The 17,571-nt window shown below is 37.1% G+C and overlaps 1 protein-coding gene and 1 long non-coding RNA gene across 3 annotated transcripts; both read right to left on the bottom strand.

Moving 5' to 3' along the window:
* Positions 1 to 76: 76 nt before the first annotated feature.
* On the bottom strand, positions 77 to 15,065 carry inavab (innate immunity activator b). 2 transcript variants are annotated; one of them, XM_032550132.1, is made up of 10 exons: positions 14,940 to 15,065; positions 12,827 to 12,946; positions 9,020 to 9,153; positions 6,089 to 6,211; positions 5,768 to 5,999; positions 5,549 to 5,602; positions 4,367 to 4,673; positions 3,196 to 3,333; positions 2,346 to 3,048; positions 77 to 1,347 (listed from the first exon to the last, which is right to left on the bottom strand). In XM_032550132.1, the coding sequence occupies exons 2-10, from the start codon at positions 12,879 to 12,881 to the stop codon at positions 1,255 to 1,257; spliced, it is 1,839 nt and encodes a 612-aa protein (XP_032406023.1). In that variant the 5' UTR covers positions 12,882 to 12,946; positions 14,940 to 15,065; the 3' UTR covers positions 77 to 1,254. The 2 variants fall into 2 exon arrangements, with proteins under 2 accessions (XP_032406023.1, XP_032406022.1); XM_032550131.1 differs by having other exon boundaries at positions 3,196 to 3,336; positions 14,940 to 15,064.
* Positions 77 to 17,161, bottom strand: LOC116710853 (uncharacterized). The gene is made up of 2 exons (XR_004337136.1): positions 17,130 to 17,161; positions 77 to 1,032 (listed from the first exon to the last, which is right to left on the bottom strand). It is a non-coding gene; the product is annotated as an uncharacterized LOC116710853 (long non-coding RNA).
* Positions 17,162 to 17,571: the final 410 nt, after the last annotated feature.

The raw sequence follows: 17,571 nt of genomic DNA, 5'->3' as shown, positions 1-17,571 counted from the left end.
TTTTACAATTCATATCAGTCTTTCTGAAACAGCTCTAAAGTCATGTAAGATTAAACGAACAAATAAATGAAGCCAAGTTCAAACAATACTTTTTTACTTCCACAGTAAAACCAAAATCACAGGTTTTGTTAAACAGCAACACATTTACCAAATATTAACTGCAAACACAGATAAATAGATAAAAGGCAGTAAAAAAACAAGAGGCACACAAGGTAAAATGATTGTGTTCTATTTAAAACATATATATATAAAAAACAGCAATAAAATAGATTTGTTCTACAAACTCTGGTCCATGTCTGCTTTGAGTTCAAGTTTGGCTTTGCGTGGTTTTTAGGGTGCAAATTACATTGTTAATCAACCACTGGTGGTGCTTAAAAAAGGTGAAATTAAAACGAAAACAAAAAATAAAACCAACCCAAGGTAGAGTTAAAGCTTTAAGGATATGAATTTCAGTTTGACTTCTTAATAGCTGCCAAGAGATTCAGTTTCGACTTTGCTTCTGTTATTTTGCTGCTTTAGTCGTCACATGTTTAGGTTAGTACCTTGTTTTGACTATTTTAATAAAACACACATACACACACAACAAAGATTTTAATCTCAGGACACTGACTACAGGCAGCCCAAGCTCATTAACTGGGATTATTTCATAAAAATATGCTTTTAATCTTTATTATTATTACATAGTGGATCATTACCCTAAAACAGGTTGAAAAGGATGACATTATTTCACATCTACTAGAAAAAAGACAATTTTTCTTTGTACATCCTCACAAAAACCTGCGATATTACCAACTAAAAAAAGTTTAGTACCTAAAGCTCGGTACCTGAATTTCATAATTCATGCTTCAGCTTTAAGGACATAAAGTTACTTTTTAAATGAACAGCTTTGCTGACCAACAGCAAACAATTATTGTTAGTTTTTTGTCTTTATACACCTACTTAACATTGTATGACTTTTCCACATATTAAAGATTTACGTTTTATGACACAAGCATTTCAGACTGAACAAGAGCAGCAGCAGCAAGACCAAATCTAAACATCTGCAGCAAATTCAACTCTGCTGAGGAAATGTTGACCTCCTGCTGATTTCTGTTGGCAAGACGTTCCAATCTTTATCCTCATTTTATGTGCGCAAATGAAATAAAGTGAGTAAACAGAATGGTAAAAATACCTTCGGACAATGCTATTGATATTCAGACCATTGTATTGTGGTTCAACATGTCAAACTGCAGTCGGTGAATTAATCTCTGATCTTCACACTTGACTCATGTAGTGAGAGCCATTGTCTATCATCCAGTGCTCTGGAGCTTCTTCTGCAGCTTTCTGCATGGCTCCTCTTTGGATAACCTTTAAAGAGAAAAGATTAAATGTATTTTTAAGGTTCTGATAATGACAGGCAACACCAACAGTACATTAGCAGAATATTTTCTGCTCAGTGGAAGACCTCTCTGTTTCCAGTTATAATAAGCTTTTTTCATCATAAACTTTAATCTATAAAAAAACTAATTACATTGAAAACTGGGAAGTAAAGGTGGAAGGGATTATTCGCTACAAAATACGCTCACACATGAATGCCACATTTTCATTTTTACTAGTAAAAAGAAAGCTGTATTTTATTTTTTTCCCTTGTACTTTACATTTCTGTCCTGTTTTATCACATAAAACCCCAATAAAATACTAGGGATGCGCCGATCCACTTCTTTCATTACTGACACCGATATCTGAGTATATTTAGTATCGGCCGATACCGATCTGATACAGAAAAACTGCTGACTTGGCTTAAAACGTTTCTTTTATTAAACATGTAACAGTGTACTGAATTGCAAATTTATTTAGTACTCTGCACTAGTAGAGCAAACTTAAATACATCAAATAGCTTCACAAGCTTGGCCAAACATGTAAAATCAACTTTCATTTCCCCAGTGCAGGAATATAACAGCCAATAAAGAAACTGACAAAAACAAACTTTGGTCAAACATTTAAAAATAAACTAACAATCTTTCTTTAAAATGGTTCAGAAAGTGCAATTAGAAATTCTAAATGTAAAATAAATTTAAAAAAGCATCACGTCGCTCAGAGCTCAAATCATAGAATTAGACTGAATAGATCTGCCGTTATGGATCAGGTACATTTTCACCGATAGCTGATCTAAAAATTTTTTCAATATCAGGATGAATACAGATAATATCAGATCAGTGCATCTCTATAAAGCACATTCAATTTTGTGACTATGATCTAGCAAAAATTTGAAAAACAGTTGAATACTCTTGCAAGTCGCTGCATTTTTATCTTAAAGTAGAATACTACTGCTGTGAAAAAACACAATCACAGTTGGGTTTTCTTACTTGGTCGTGGTGTTTCTGATTCTGGAAGCTGGTTGATTCTCGAGTTGACATGTTTTTCAGCCTGACTGCTCCCTGTCTGTCCAGAGAGCGAGACCGTGGCGGTTTGAACTGACTGCGGCGGTGCCAGGACTTCAGCTGCTCATTCACCACCTGACGTGGGAGACCGTGGAAGCTGTAGTGCATGTTGTCCATCTGTGCTGGGGGGGTGAGTCTGATATCAGGAGGCACAGGCCTCTGTACTCTCTGGTGCGGAATAGCAGCTTTTCTGTAATAATATTCATATGTGTTGGGGGAGCAAGCCATTTGTTGCGGGATACGGAGCCGAGTCAGGTCCATGTCAGCGGGGTAGACCATTTCTTCATCGTAATACGGTCTCTGAACCACAGGACTCATTAGAGACCTGGGGTTGCGATGAAAGGCGGTGGGAGCGAGACCTTGAGGACCATAGCTGCCTTCTGGGCTGCAGAGAGGGGGTGTAGCCTGATACTGTCTGCGTGGATGAGAGGGGAACTCCTGACATGGGGAGTTGCTGTGAATAGAGAAGGAGCGTTCAGAGTTGCTGTCTTCAGAGCTAGCACAGCTGCTGTAGCTCATCGTAGGAGAATGAGCTTCTGGTAACATTATCTGGTATTCTGTCAGACGTCGCCTGGGACCTCTGGTACGGCCACGCTCCTTATAAAATGACGATTCAGGATTGGACACCCTGGGGAAAAACACAGAAACAGCTCTGATTCAGAGTGCATATGGCAAAAACAATGAAAATACACCAAAATATAAAATATATTAATGTTCTCGCCCCAAGAGGAACTTTAAACATGCAGTAATGGAGGTATGTCTGCGATGTGCCTACCTGAGAGAGAGCTGTCTGTGCACACGCATCTCTGGAGTGGAGGGGGTGCTGCTGGACTGGGTGCGGCCCAGTCTCATATGGGACAGTTGTTGAGGTAAGCAAGCCTCCAACGGTGGCAACAATTCAGATTTGGCTGGACTGCTGAACACAAAGTACAGATTTTCCTGTTAATATTGGGATGAACACTACAGGGCTTGTGGTTGGAGGATGATTCTGTTCTTAATGTCTCCATATGGATTCAAAGCAAGTTTGTTAGAGGCTCAATAAGAACTGTTGTCTTTTTTCCACTCCTTTTTGAGCTAAATGTATTCTTTGTATGTCTAAATACAGTATTATTACATAAAACATAAACTGATGAGTCAAACAATGTTCTTACTGTATGGATATTACTGTATATATTTCTGTGTGGAAGCGTATATATTTTCTTTGTTCTTTTTTTACCTATAATTTGCATTTCTTTTCCTTTATGTGGCTCAAAATAAAGCAATAACCAACTGTAATACTACTGTAACCACAAACATTAAAAACAAGAAATTAAAAACAATACACACCTTCGGGAAACAAAAGGGATTCCCTCAGAAAACTATTCTATTGAAATACATTACTTTTGTTTTCATTTCTAAAGCTTAAAAGTTTTGATCAGCTCCAGAAATTGTTAGGATAATGAAGCCTAAACATTTTTTTACATTGTGATGCGCTTTTACATAGCATCCACTTTTAGAGCTTTACAAACTTGCCTCAAACGTCTGTTTAATTTTCTAGTGCTTAACTCACTTTTTGCTGCCTACTATAATTTGTCCACACACTTGTGGATTCCACAATCAAGACGTATGTACTGTTTATTTCCTGTTTCACTGGTCATAATGTTGTGCCTCTTTCTGTGTGTGTTGGCTTTTTGCACCTACAGATGGCAGTGTCGCACTTTCCAATAGATTGACTTCTTCTACAAAGCAGCGTAAATCAGAGCATGTATTAAAGGGAATTAGCTTTTAAACAGAAACTTTTGCTTTAACCAAGCATCAATATCAATCAATAGGTAATACGGTAGCTGTAATATTACAAATGATTTATAATCAGAAATAAAACTTGATTTTCAACCTTCTTATGAGAGGCAAAATGGCTCACTTAACCTAGACTTAAAAAAGCAGGACCATTGTCTGGTCTGTCTCACCTCATTGTGCTGGAGGAACGCGACTTCTTGCTCTTCTGGTACGGCTGGTCAAGACTGGACTCCGACCAAGGGGAGTGCTGGATGGGAGGGGGGTCGTACGCAGGGCTGGAGCTAAAACTCAACTTGGAGTCGATGCTGGGGCGGGGAGACTGACGGGGGTTAGACAGCGGCGACCGAGGAGCCGCTGATGAAGACATGTAGGAGCTGTTGACGCAGGAATGTGAGGACATGGTGAGCGGCCGGGGCGAATCCGTTTCCACTGGATAAGGAAGACCAGAGGATGGCTGCGAGGTCTGGCTTGTAACTTCTGGGAACAAATAAATAATTATGGTAAAGTATTTAGTATAAATGACTGCTGAGCAAAGATTATTTTGGAGCGTCTTCTATGAAATGCAACCAGGGAAGGAGTGGTTCACAAAATAGAAACTGAGTCTTCCAATGACAAAGATAACCTGAATAATTAGAAAAGCAGGTTTAAAATTATGATTTTATTTGAGGGAGAAGATTAATCAAAACAACTTGTCCTCTACAGGAAAAAAAGAAACCTCAAAACCCCCCAAACCAAAACAAAAAAAAACACAATGGTACCAGAGTGCTTTGGGAAAATAATCAGTGGACTGGACACATAAATCGAATGTTTTGGAAGATGGTGGTGGAGAGAGTGTGATGGTCCGGGAGGTCTCACTGATTCAGGAGTTGAAAAATTTACCATAAATGATAAAACCATAAAATCTTTTCTCCATCACAAAATCCTGCATGAAAACATCTAGCTAGTAGTGTCTATAAAAAGGAAACTGGGCCCAAAATTCCTCCACTGAGATGGAAGAGACTCATTGTCATTTATCAGAAATGTTGCCAGTTATCATTATGCAAAGCCAGTTATTAGTTTTAGAGTACAATTACTTTTCTTTGAAGAGCAGGTTAATTTTAACAGCAAATCATAGTTTTTGGTACTTGCTGGTTTTGTCTTTGAGATTATAATCTGAAACATTTAGGTGCAACAAAAAAAGTAAAAAAACAGAAGAAAATTTGTAAGAGTGCAAATGTTTTTTGTTTTTTATTTACATCAGTGTATGTTTTATTGCTAATAACTCAAGCGCTAAAATCCAAGCTTTTTGCTCCCACTGGAAAAATGAAACTAAACTTTTCCATTTGTACAAATCGGGACAGGTTCATTCTTACCTTCATCTTGCACCGCAGAATCAGATAAAGAGCTGTCATCAGATGTGCCAAGATCTGATAGAAAAAGGAAACAAAGCATATACATTCATATTAAAACAACTGAATCTAACCAAGTCTGAAGTTTTATCACTTTCAAAATCAGAGGGACTTTTGAAAGTCATAAAGGGATTTGTCATCGAACTGTCAGTCTGTGGCTTTTTGTGGTCATGAGTTTCTCACCTTGTTGTGTAACATTAAGACCAGGGAGTGGCGATGATCGGCCATGCTCCAGCCGCAGCTGAAAGGCCTTTTCTTGAAGCTTCTTAAGTTTCTTTTCTTCAGTTTTGCTGTGCAGTATCCGACTCTTCCTGACAGACTTGCTCAGGTGATCTTCCTCACAGAGCTTGCGAGCAGCTTCGTATATCTTCGTCTGAAGAGCCAAATCGGCATCCACCAGACTCAGTTCTGAACTCTGGAGATAAAACAACCAGAAATGTTGGGTTTCTGCGTCATGTAAAACCATAAATCTTAGACTCTGCCATCTGAAAATGCACCAGGTACCTCTGATCCCTGAGGAATGTTTTGCTCATCCAGTTTAAACGCAGCGCCGATGCGTCTGCGAATCTGTGGAGGTTTCTCTCCTGGTAGCAGAGGGTAATCCTTTGGCAGCTGACCTGTCAGCTCCTACACAATAATAATAAAAAAAATCATTAGAATGCTCATTGATATCTTAACAACACTGAAATTTTCATTTTATAGGACAGACAGAGGATTTATTAGACAGTTAATCACAACAGTTTGTTCAAAATCACAGCCGTTAAATCCCGTGTTTAGTTTCTGTTGCACTCTTTTGAAGGGGTTTATCCAACATCCTCCACGGCGGTTATGAAACAATACACAAAAATCTGTATCAGATCCTTTCCAACATGTTCAGACAGACAGATTCAAAGACTTGGTTGCACAATTCTGCATGCAACCAAGCAGGGGATTTTGTTTCACAACTGCATACTTTTAAATTTCACTTTCTGACAGAATCGGTTTGCATATCCAGCAAGACGCAGATAAAACAATAAATACATTTTAGGGAAGTTAATTGTTTCAGAGACATCATTCTTACACAACCCCATTTATTGTGGTTTATGAATGTCCTTATTCTTTGTCACCGAGATGTGGGAGAGGGAGGTGTGACTCCCATTAGTTCATGTAAGCATGTCCCAACAGGACTACCCAGCCCAAGTGTCAACGGGAAACAGCGACCCATTTTGGGATTCCACCTTGGAGCACCTGTGCGTGTGAAAACTACAACTGTTTCCCAATATGTCCAGCTTGGAAATTACATGTAATGTGCATGCCAGTTTTTATTGAACCCTTCACTCAGCTGGCGCATAGACAAGGAAAGAGGAAGTTAAATGTGTGTGGAAAAAACAACAACCTCGAACTAGATTCAATTCTACAGAAATGCAAAGCTTTACCGTTTCCTCTCATCTCTTTAAAGATGTCATCTATGGATTTCCAACAAAAAATGATATTAAATATATTTAACTGCTGATTCTGCTTCATGTCCCTGGGTTGGTGACGCACAATAACCATGACGCTCAGCGAGCATTACAAAACTTTGTATCAGATGAACGACTTCTGAGAGATTTTGACTAATATTCCAAAACATTTGAGAAACACCTGAGTTGAAAGAGTTCAACCATACAGGCTTGCACCAGAGTTTGACTCTTATGACCCCAAGAGACGATGGATGCTGCTATGAATGATAAAAATGAAGCAGAGAAGATGCTAATCTTTAAAACCTTAACCAGTATTTTCCTTTATTTTTTTTTTTCCATTTTAGCCTCCATGTGTATTAAGCTCTTGAAAAATTAGTGAACGCCATTATCTGCTTGTATCAATTTAAGTGTTTATGTTATTTGCCAGCAGAGTGGAGATGAACGCAGTCTGATCTCAATCTGCTTTATCTTAGAGAAACAGCTTTGCACTTTCTGTCTGCTGAGCTACGGGAACGTTTTCTTCCAAGGAGGAAAAAAAAAAATGTCTTACTGTCAGGACAGATGAGGATGATAGGCCAGGGATTAAATTTCAGGATAATATGTTTCAACATTTTTCTTAATCAAAGATCTGCAATAACTCTAAAACCTTATAAGCTAGAAACATTTTCACACCAAAAAGGAAAAGATAAAATATACTAACTCGTCTTCTGGAGAATGTTTGGGCAATTCAATAAAAAATTATTTACAGTTGTTTTTCTTTCTTCCACTTTGCAAAGACAGATTGTTTGCTGGAGAAGTGTCTTCAAGGTTGAAACAAACAAAAATGAGGGTCACACCATGCGTATGACATGGTGTGAACATTTTATATGACCGCAAATGGTGCTAGGAGTGTACTCACTCCTGGAGAGCAGAAATCAGCAACCTTTACAAGCCAAACTGTGGCTTTTGCCCTTGCTCAAGGAGAATAAAATGCTCTAAAAAAGTCTAAAAGACCAAAGTATACATGACCCTTGTCTAGTTTATTGTTAAAAAATAACTGCTGTATACAAATAGTTTGGTTTATGGTTATTTCCATTGACAGGTTTTAGAACAAAGAAATAAACATCAGATTTGTACAAAAAAAGAACAAACACATTCCTAATTAGTGCTCCAATTTTGTGGAAAACTAAGGAAAAATAAAACTAATTGGTGACGTGATTCCAAAACAGAAAGAAAAATACCTTCAATTTGACCAGTCTGTGTAAATTCTATGCAGATATTAATTTAAAAACACTGATAAATAATCTTTGCATTGCCTCTTTATTAAGAAAGTACATCTAACTTCTAATTTATTATATTAAGAGTCACTCCGGGGGGCGGCTGAGGATTCATAAGCAGCTAGAAAGGCGCAGCTTTCAGTCCCCTGCTCGGGGTTGGACCAATTTATCCCTCTAAAAGGAAACTTCCCAGGGCCAATAACAGGGAAACAGAAAGTCAGATTTTCTCTTTAAAGTCCAGTTTACCATGCTTTAACTTCTGTGTTATTGTCAAGTCTTATTTGAAAAAAGTAAGCAAACTTTTGTAGAAACAAACAGGTATCTCACTGAATATAAAAATACTAACTACAACCACTTCTGACCTGAAATTGTAGGGGGGGAAAAAAAATCTTTTTTATGATATTCAAGATATTTTACAAGACAGAAAAATGGAGAATCTTTTGTCACATGTCTGAAGCAACATTGTGAAAATTTGTGTTTCCACATAAGATCTCCTTGGAGCTTTTGTGAAACCAACTATGGTTAACAAGCAGTAAAATGAGTCAGAGGCACAAAACTGCCCCACCAATCTAAGCCTTCCTAAGCAGGCAATGAATCATCAACACGCTGACTGCGGATTGGATCACTTAAATTAAATGTAATATCTTTAGTTTTGACAAACAAAAACATTGCATATCATTTCAAACAAAATCAATCTTGAACATTTGTTCTTAAAGAGTTCGTCTGAGATTGTGACTCACAGCCTCTCGGATGCAGAGCTTCTTCAGCTCCAGTATGCAAATCTCCAGCCGGTCTTGGAGCGCCTGGTGTTTCAGCTTCATGGCCCGCGTGTGTGTGGTCACATCTTTTGCATGCGTAGTTGGACTGTCAGAGCCTGCACCATGCAACAAGAGAAACAAAACACGACTTTCAGATCAACAATCGTGATTGTGACTGTCCTAAAGTTCATTACGGAGTGAGTAGTTAATAATAAAGCTCACAGGGGGGAAGAACGTAATTAATAAATAACTCAGTAAAATCAAAACAAAACAGGAATTCAAAATAAAACATCAGAAAAACTTTATTAAACTTATTGTTTGTGTTAATGAGTTTGTAACCCCAGTACAGAGAACATTTTGTGAGCGTTGATGTGTTGACTCCGGGTCACAGACATGTTGTTTCAAGCATCATTTTAATTGTTGCTGAACTGCATTGCATTATCATGACAAGTCAGTGTGCAAAGTGAACGCCTGCTCCATGCGCACAAAACATGAAAAGCATCCATTGTTTAAACAAAGCTATTTAATAAGTAAAGGAACGGTTCAAGAATTATTAAAGTGTTAGTGTGAAACTGGACTTCTCTGATTAATTTATATGAATACATTTATTTATATTTTTAATTGACGTCATGTTTTGAAATCATTTTTTTCTGTTGTCTGAGCAAATCTGGTACTCCACTCAAATTTTGAGTGGAAAGTCTTTTGTTCATTTGGTGATTAGCCAACACAGCAGTTTGGAGAAGACATAACTCTTTAAGTGAAGAATAAACTCTTGGTGCATTCCTCATTAGTGACACCGAAACTGCACAATCAGTATCAGAATCTTACCAATCACAGACAATGTTAGAGTATGACTGGTGCCGTCTGTAGCCATGGTGACTGATGACATGAAGATTAGTCTCAGGCTGGGAGGGGCTATTAGCCACAATGCATTGAGTGCTGCATACTTTCAGAGATTACTCGAAAGAATCCCTGCAGGTACTGACAAACATCTGAGGTGCAACAGGAAGAGAACGTGACAGCACAACAATAGGCTAAAGATTCCCCCCATTTTCAGACACAATCCACTTTTCAATGTGGACTGACACGTTTTCATTGTGCAAAGCAGAAACCACGTGGCTCAATTAAAGCACGGGGAATGTCAGAGAGGACAACTTATCAGTAGACAGCGGCGGGTGCAGAGAGATAAGACAGAGAGCAAGTTTAAGTTTCATGCAAGTTCAGATAAGAAATGCTGACTGACTTATTTATGAGGACTGTAATTTAGTTAATATTTATTGATTCAATAAGCTTTGAATATGGATTTTATCGGCTCAAGGTAACAGTGTCATCTGTGTGGGGTGTGTGCAATCAATCCACTGAGACTCCATTGAACAGGATGAATGTTTTACTGGTGTGAAAAGAATGTATTCATGACAAGGGAATTACAACAAATATTCACACTTGTGTGCTGGTTTAACAATTTGTGCATATCTAACTTTATATTTTCCATTCAGAACCATTAGTATTGGGTTAGAAGTCCAAGAGATTGAGAGCGAAAGATTAATGATAAGATCTCTCAAGAAATATAAACCAACGTCAAAGAATCATTTTTGACTTTACGTTTGAGTTTAACCAAATTTAAACTCATTTGCTTTACAAAAGAAGTAAACAAATTAAACTCAAATCCATTTAAGTACATATTCAGCGAGACTTATATTGCAAAAAAATGTTTAAAACAGAAGTTTGAAATGTTGAAGAATAAACAAGACTTGTAAAATCAGACAGCAACTTAACCTTCCTAGAGTCAAAGGACGCATAAGTTATATGTTTGTAAGTGCTTATAAACCAAAGATAATCAATTTGATAATAAGAGGTCTAAATACATCTTTAAATTATGAATGCATCCATGTCAACAAGTTTAAAATGGTAAAAGAAAAGCTTTGTTTATCCGCGATGAAATCAGTCTTTATCAAACATCAAATTCTGCTCACAAGCACACCATAATAAATAGAAATAAAAAATGGACATAAATAACAAAATGCTTTTTTGCAACTTGCTACAACATGTCAATATTACCTAAATAAAGAAGTGTGTGTAATAAAATCAAATACAGCACTGACTGAGATTGCCTTAAGCGACGTAATTTGAGTCAGAGTTTGTTAGATCCAGGAACCAAAAGTTTCACAATGAGCAAATCTGCAGGTTATGTAGTTACATTTAAATATAGAGGGCTTGTCTAGAGGCACTTTGTCAATTCTAACACAGGCTTTCATCTTTATTAGCTTATATGGAAAAACCACAAATCCTATTATTGATTGGAAGGTAAAATAAGCAGCAGGTACTTCTGTGTGGATCATCTAGTCAGAAAAAGAGAAATGCTAAATCAGTATGGTCATTTAATCTAAATCAAGAGTCAGGACAGAAGCTAACCTGGTGCTCCTAGTCAGTTTTGAAATGGCTCTCTGAGTATACCAAACAACTTTTTTCATTCACAAAATTGATCATTTATACTTCACTTTAACTGTCTGTCTTACTAATTCAAACTCATTTGATTTAGACTGTAAATGAGAAACCCCCCACCATATCCAGTATAATGTTTTTGAATTCAGAGGAAGGCCCAGTCATGTTGAGACCCAGCTGACGGCCTGGCCTGGACAAATAATGAGCTTGAGGAAAAAACATGGTTGGACAGCCTGTGTTATCTCAACCAAATACATTAAACTATGATTAATGATACAGGCCTATTACTGCTAGTACAGAGCTGTCATCATAAAAAGCATTGCTTCACTCATCTGGTATGTCTTCTTTGCACGACCTGCTGAAGGTAGGTACAACGCATTTGTCATGTTTAACAATTGTAACAAACAAGGTTTTCCTGAGCTTAATGTGAATTTTAACACTTTTTTAATGTCTCGGCACTAGTTTTTGCATTTCAAATCACTTAAAAGTTCTGCCTTGCTTATATGAGCCTCCTAAATTAAAAAGCAGTTCAGCAGCTTGTCTCATGTTTTTGTAGAGCTCTAATGCTGCATTAGCTTCGTCTTGGAAGTCAGTGCTTGGATATGGGATTGACGTCTCACTACTGTCAGGCTTGTCGTATTAGTAAGACGGATAGCTGCTGGGATTCATTAGATGTTTACCAGGCTAAAACAACAAGCCATATTTGTGAACACATTAGAATCACAATCAGAGGGTCTCTGGTCCGTTTGACACCAGAAGTGCTGGAAAAAAGAAGCAAAAGGCAATGTTTGAAGCAAAGCCAAAAGACAACCAACGTTTAAGAACCGATTTGGAAATTACATCCATGGACGGCTGTGGGTGTTGCTAGTAATATCAAATTAAATAGCAGGAAGATAAGAGACCGTGAGCCCATGTTATTGCAGAGATTTAAGACTTTCCATTAATTTCGAAGAGCTCTGTTTTACTGTCTTTTTTGCAGCTGATAATAATAATAGTAATAATAATAATAATAAAGAAAAAAACAGTTAAGGACCAGAACAAGAGCTTGTATTGGTGGGAACACAAAGAACTGGAGTTAAACTAGTTCCAGTTTATGAATAGAACTGGTTTGGTGAAAAAAAAAAATACAGGTGTGTTTAATGTGATATAAGATGTGCAAACAGTTCACTACAAGAATCTCGACAAAGCGTTCTTGCAGTAGCCATATTGAATCTGCAGAAGGAATTTTACTCTTGGGAGACGTTCTTTTTGGTTTTCCAACCAGAAACAGAAATTCATGTCATTAATGACATGACATCAATACTTAAGAACAACATTTTCACCAATTCAACATAAACTATTTTTTACCTGAATGAAGAATAATGCCGCTGTCCGTGTCGCTGATTTCTCCAGTGACTTCCATGTCAGCTGATCGACTACTTGTTACTGGTTTTCGATTGAAGCAAACGATAAGAGCCACACCATGCCCTGTGAAGTACAACACCAGCCAATGTTACATTAAACTTTAAAATAAACACAAAAAGGAAGGGTAGTTTGTGGAGTCTTTAGTATAAACGTCATGGTCAAATTGGTAATTATTGCTGACAAATGGAAACTGATTTTTATAAGTATAAAAATTATTAGAAATACTCCAGGTCACAGTAGTTAGTAGCACAGTTGCAAACAGCAGTAGTCGCAGACTTGCAAAAGTTTCCCTTCATACAATCCCTTAAAGGGCGGGAGGGACTGAAGATTTCACTGGCTTTATGTAGCAACACAGCCCCCAACACATTTTTCTCTCGCTCAGCAAGGACAAATTTGGCTGTTTGCAAATATTTCTGATTGAGAATACACAATGGTCATGGTGTGGAAACCAAGGAGAAGCATTCACCACTCTGCAATTGGCATGTCTGTAACATGACTGCTGGCTGGTTACTGACCAGATAATATCAACGTCATAGTGCTGGTTTGCATTTAAAAGAAAACCACTCCTAAATTTAGCTCTATATTTTATGTTTGGTATAATAAAAAAATGCATGATGTAAACTTATTTAGATTTTTGTGTTAATACAGTGCATTCCATAAACTCAAGTTATTTTATTCAAAGTTATCATACCTTCAACAGACTGCAAGAAATTTCTGAAGCATATTTTGCCAACAGAAGCCTAATTATCTAACTAATTTAATAGAGAGTTGACACAACACTGCAAATATTCACAAAATTGAAAAGATGAATAGTTTCTTTCATAAATCAAACTGCTCGACAACAGACGAGCAGCCAAGACAAACATGAGCAAAATGTTCTTTCCCAATTACCTAATCTTGCGACCTGTTGCTTCAGTGATTCAGGTGTGACGTGCCTTATTGACCTCACAGACAGGTATAGTCAGCGTCTTTAAGAGGGTGAGTACATACACATGTTGCTCTGTCTAAGGTGTTTCCTGTGACTGCATGTTTGTTAACACTCTGATGATTGTTAGCTCAGTCCATGTAATAACTGGCCTGAGACATAAATCCACCTGACGTCAAAGAGAGGCCGACTGTGAGGCTTGTTGGTTTGATTATTAACCAGAAAAATGAAGGAATGTGATGGTGACCGCATTCCAGCACACAGGAGAGGGTCACTCCGGCCAACACCAGAAGGCTCCCCTGCTGCCTTTGGATAGATAAGCTAATATACCGATGGTGCTGGCACATGATAACACGAGGAACATACAGGCATTAGTAATATATCTCCCTTCTTCATTCAGGACCTGACAAGCAGATGACAAACTGCCTCCACAAATCTCATGACTTTGAAAATCTTGCACCATCAAACCACACATAAGCTGCTTCCGTCATCGCAGAAATTAAAGGAAATCACTAATATACAAAAGGTCGAAAGAAGAAAATTATCCAGATGATATTCTTTGAAAAGTTTGTAAGTATCCTGTTAAATTATTTAAACACAGAGCCATATGAAATAATATTTCAGCACTCGGTTTAAACCTGCATCACTTAAACAGCTAAGCTGATTTTTCTAGAATACGAAGAGAAATACCACCTGAGAGGTCTTAACCTCTGAGCATTAGACGTTCGTCGTTTCTCATTGTCTGGTTCAAGCTGAGATAAACAGGTAATCGATTCATTTATTATGCTTTGAACAGGACTGAAGTTGCTTCTTGTAATTTACTAAAACTTAAACAACTGAAGCAGTGAAAAGCCCTGAACGTTCAGTATTGTGATGTCTGAAGAACGCAAGGTGTTTGAGAAACGATTTTTCTGATATGGCTAGACAAAAGAATATTTCTGAAGCATAAAGTATAAGCATAAATATTCATTAACTCTATAGTTTTCAAATATTGGTACAGTTATGTGATGTACACCCCTTTTTAAAAGAAATTAAAAATACACCATTTTACACCATCATAAATAAGAAAGCAGTTGAAAGCAGATGTTTCTCAGGCACTTCCAGCTAAACAACAGTAAGAAATGTACTTACTCTGTGGGAAATTAAAGAAAAACAGCCAAAATCAAAGAGGTGAAATAATCCTCCTGAGAATCCGTGACTTGAATGTTAAGAAAAATGTGAGCGGTGTGGAGTCTGGACAGGAATGAGTGACTCGCCCACAGAGCGCGCTGCTTTCTGGAGAGGAGTGGCTGCATTCAGAGGGCTGAGCGCTTTAAACACGGTGTCGGGTAACTCAACTCCACTGGCAGAGTTTGAAACTGTGTCAACAACAATGACCAACACACTGAGGAATTACACCTAGCATTACCCTCCTATCAGCACAATAACACACGAGTGGCAACTTGATCAAAACTGTTTTCCTTCACATTCGCTACGGCTCTAATGAAACCAAGCAATTTACTAACTAAAAATAAAGTAACAAGCAAATAAATCTATTAGCTGATCATCAGAAAAGCAAAACAAATGGTGCAGCTCAAGAAATACGTTCTCATTTTTAATATGTTGTGACCAATGTTTGATATTCCCACCCATGCTTAGTCTATCTTGACGATTCTAACAAGTCATCCGTCTTTAGCAGTAATGCTCACCGTTTCCTGTGACAACTTGTTTATAGGCTCAGATTTGAGGGAAAGATTGAAAAGTGTCTTTAAGAGACGACTAAAGACAAACTTTCTTTAATCCAGTGCTTCCCAAACTTTTCAGCTTCCGATCCCCAAATAGCAATGTAGCGTGTGACTGACTAGTAATGCTTGTGTATACTAAAATCTGCCATCAATTAAACATGGGTATAATAAAAATAAAACCCACACCAAATACCACTAACGTGCTTTGTCAATTTTTAAGCATGTTTTTGTCTAATATAAAATATTATAAAAATGGTCCTTTTATATGTTGTTTACTTCAATTTCCAAAAAGAAGCTCCACAGTTCCTGATTTGGGCTCCCCACCCCCTTTTCAGGAACCACTGCTTTAATTAATGGTTTTAAAAAGATTTTATGACTTTAGAAGCCATTTTACTGGTTTTCTGATAATTACCATTCTAGCTTGTTTTCTAACTTTAGTGATTCAGGCATGCAATAAAGTAATTTTGACTACTGCCACCTCCTGGTTGTGGAATACAGGATTCCTGTAAGTTTCAGTAAAACAAAGTTAAGAGTTCACAAACCTTTATGAGATTTCAGACATATTTGAATTATGAAATAAACTCAATAAAAACATAATTTACATTACAGCACACAGTTAATCACAAAAGTATTTGTCTTCTGGTGATTTTAGATTTAAAATAATTTTAAATCAACCAAGAAGAAAGAAGAAGAATCAATTAAAAAAACTTTTGTTTTGACATTTCAGAAAATGAAATTATTTATGTTCTTCTCAATAATCAGTGGTAAAATAGTTATTGAAGTTTCAACAATCGAACATTTGGCCTGTTTCTTCTGGTAATTTCTTCTTGCTACATCTTTGAAGTTGGAAAGCCTCTTTGTCATCACCCTAATCTGTAACCTCTTCAACAGATTCAAGTTGGGACTCTAACTTGGCGACTTCAAAATGTTATTTCTTCCACTCACAAGCCACGTGTTGGTAAAATTAAACAATTACTTTAAACCTAAATCTGAAAGGTCTTGAGGTTGGCTCATTTTGGAGTTTACAATGTTTAACATATTTCAAATTGTTTAATAATGTAGATGAATTAAATAATTTAGGTGGGTCAGTTTTTTATTCAAGGGTTTAAGTTTAAGTAAGCTTCTTTAACAATTACCAACAAACTAGAAATATACAGTATATACTGTATATACTTACTCCAGGTGAGGTAGGCGGAACATTTTGATTTTAATAGTTTGAACATAAAATATACCAGTTTCAGAACCAGAATTATTTTGTGGTTTTGTAGGAAATGCAACATTTCATTTGCTGTTGTCTTCACAACTTGTAGTCAATGGAAAAAGCAACAAATGAACAAATATAGAAATCATACATTTCAATTAGGCCTGTCACGATAGGAAATTTTGCTGAGCGATTAATTGTCTCAAAAATTATTGCGATAAACGATAATATTGTTTGAAGATCTTTTTACACTGATGTAATGGAAATGACGTAATAACGCATGCGATTTCCTGCCAAAGATAGATACACTTTATTTTCAAAAGAACACTAAACACTGGAACTGATAAACAAAATAAACAAAACAACCAAAAACAAAAATAAAATGGATTCTCAGACTCCATTAACAAAAAATTTACTTGGAAAAAAAACTAAACAACATAAAGCCAAAGTGGAAATAAATACTGCATTCAACCAAAAGAATGCAGATTATGAAGTCTGTATACTATGTTGCCCTTCAGTAATCATTAGATTTAAATAGAGAAGATGGGCACATCGACTACCTGATGCAATAATTCACACTACATGATGTTTTGCTCCTATTTTTCCCCTTACAACAATCTTAGATCACTGGTCTTTCTAAGATTGTGTGGTGTGTTACGGTAGATCGTCGTTGCCGCTCCGATCTAAATCAGGGTTTTCCCCGACTGGGAGCTTTAACTACACCTGTTGAATGTGACAGGCAGCCAATCAGAAAGCGAGGATTCTCCTCAGTGTTTTCTGATGGGAAATTACGTCGGGGAATCCCAAACAGCTGAAACGGCGCAACCCGAAGTCCAGC

This window comes from Xiphophorus hellerii, chromosome 20 (genome assembly GCF_003331165.1).
Source record: "Xiphophorus hellerii strain 12219 chromosome 20, Xiphophorus_hellerii-4.1, whole genome shotgun sequence".
NCBI lineage: Eukaryota > Metazoa > Chordata > Actinopteri > Cyprinodontiformes > Poeciliidae > Xiphophorus > Xiphophorus hellerii.
The sequence above is the reverse complement of the archived record's forward strand: the minus strand, read 5'-3'. Positions and strand labels throughout refer to the sequence as shown.

Excerpts from the sequence above, each read along its gene's own strand:
- inavab (XM_032550131.1), bottom strand. The coding sequence starts at position 12,881 with ATGGAAGTCACTGGAGAAATCAGCGACACGGACAGCGGCATTATTCTT. Across the intron at positions 4,674-5,548 it reads TTCTGCGGTGCAAGATGAAG|AAGTTACAAGCCAGACCTCG; the intron begins GTAAGAATGAAC and ends ATTTGTTCCCAG. Across the intron at positions 3,049-3,195 it reads CACAGACAGCTCTCTCTCAG|GGTGTCCAATCCTGAATCGT; the intron begins GTAGGCACATCG and ends GTTTTTCCCCAG.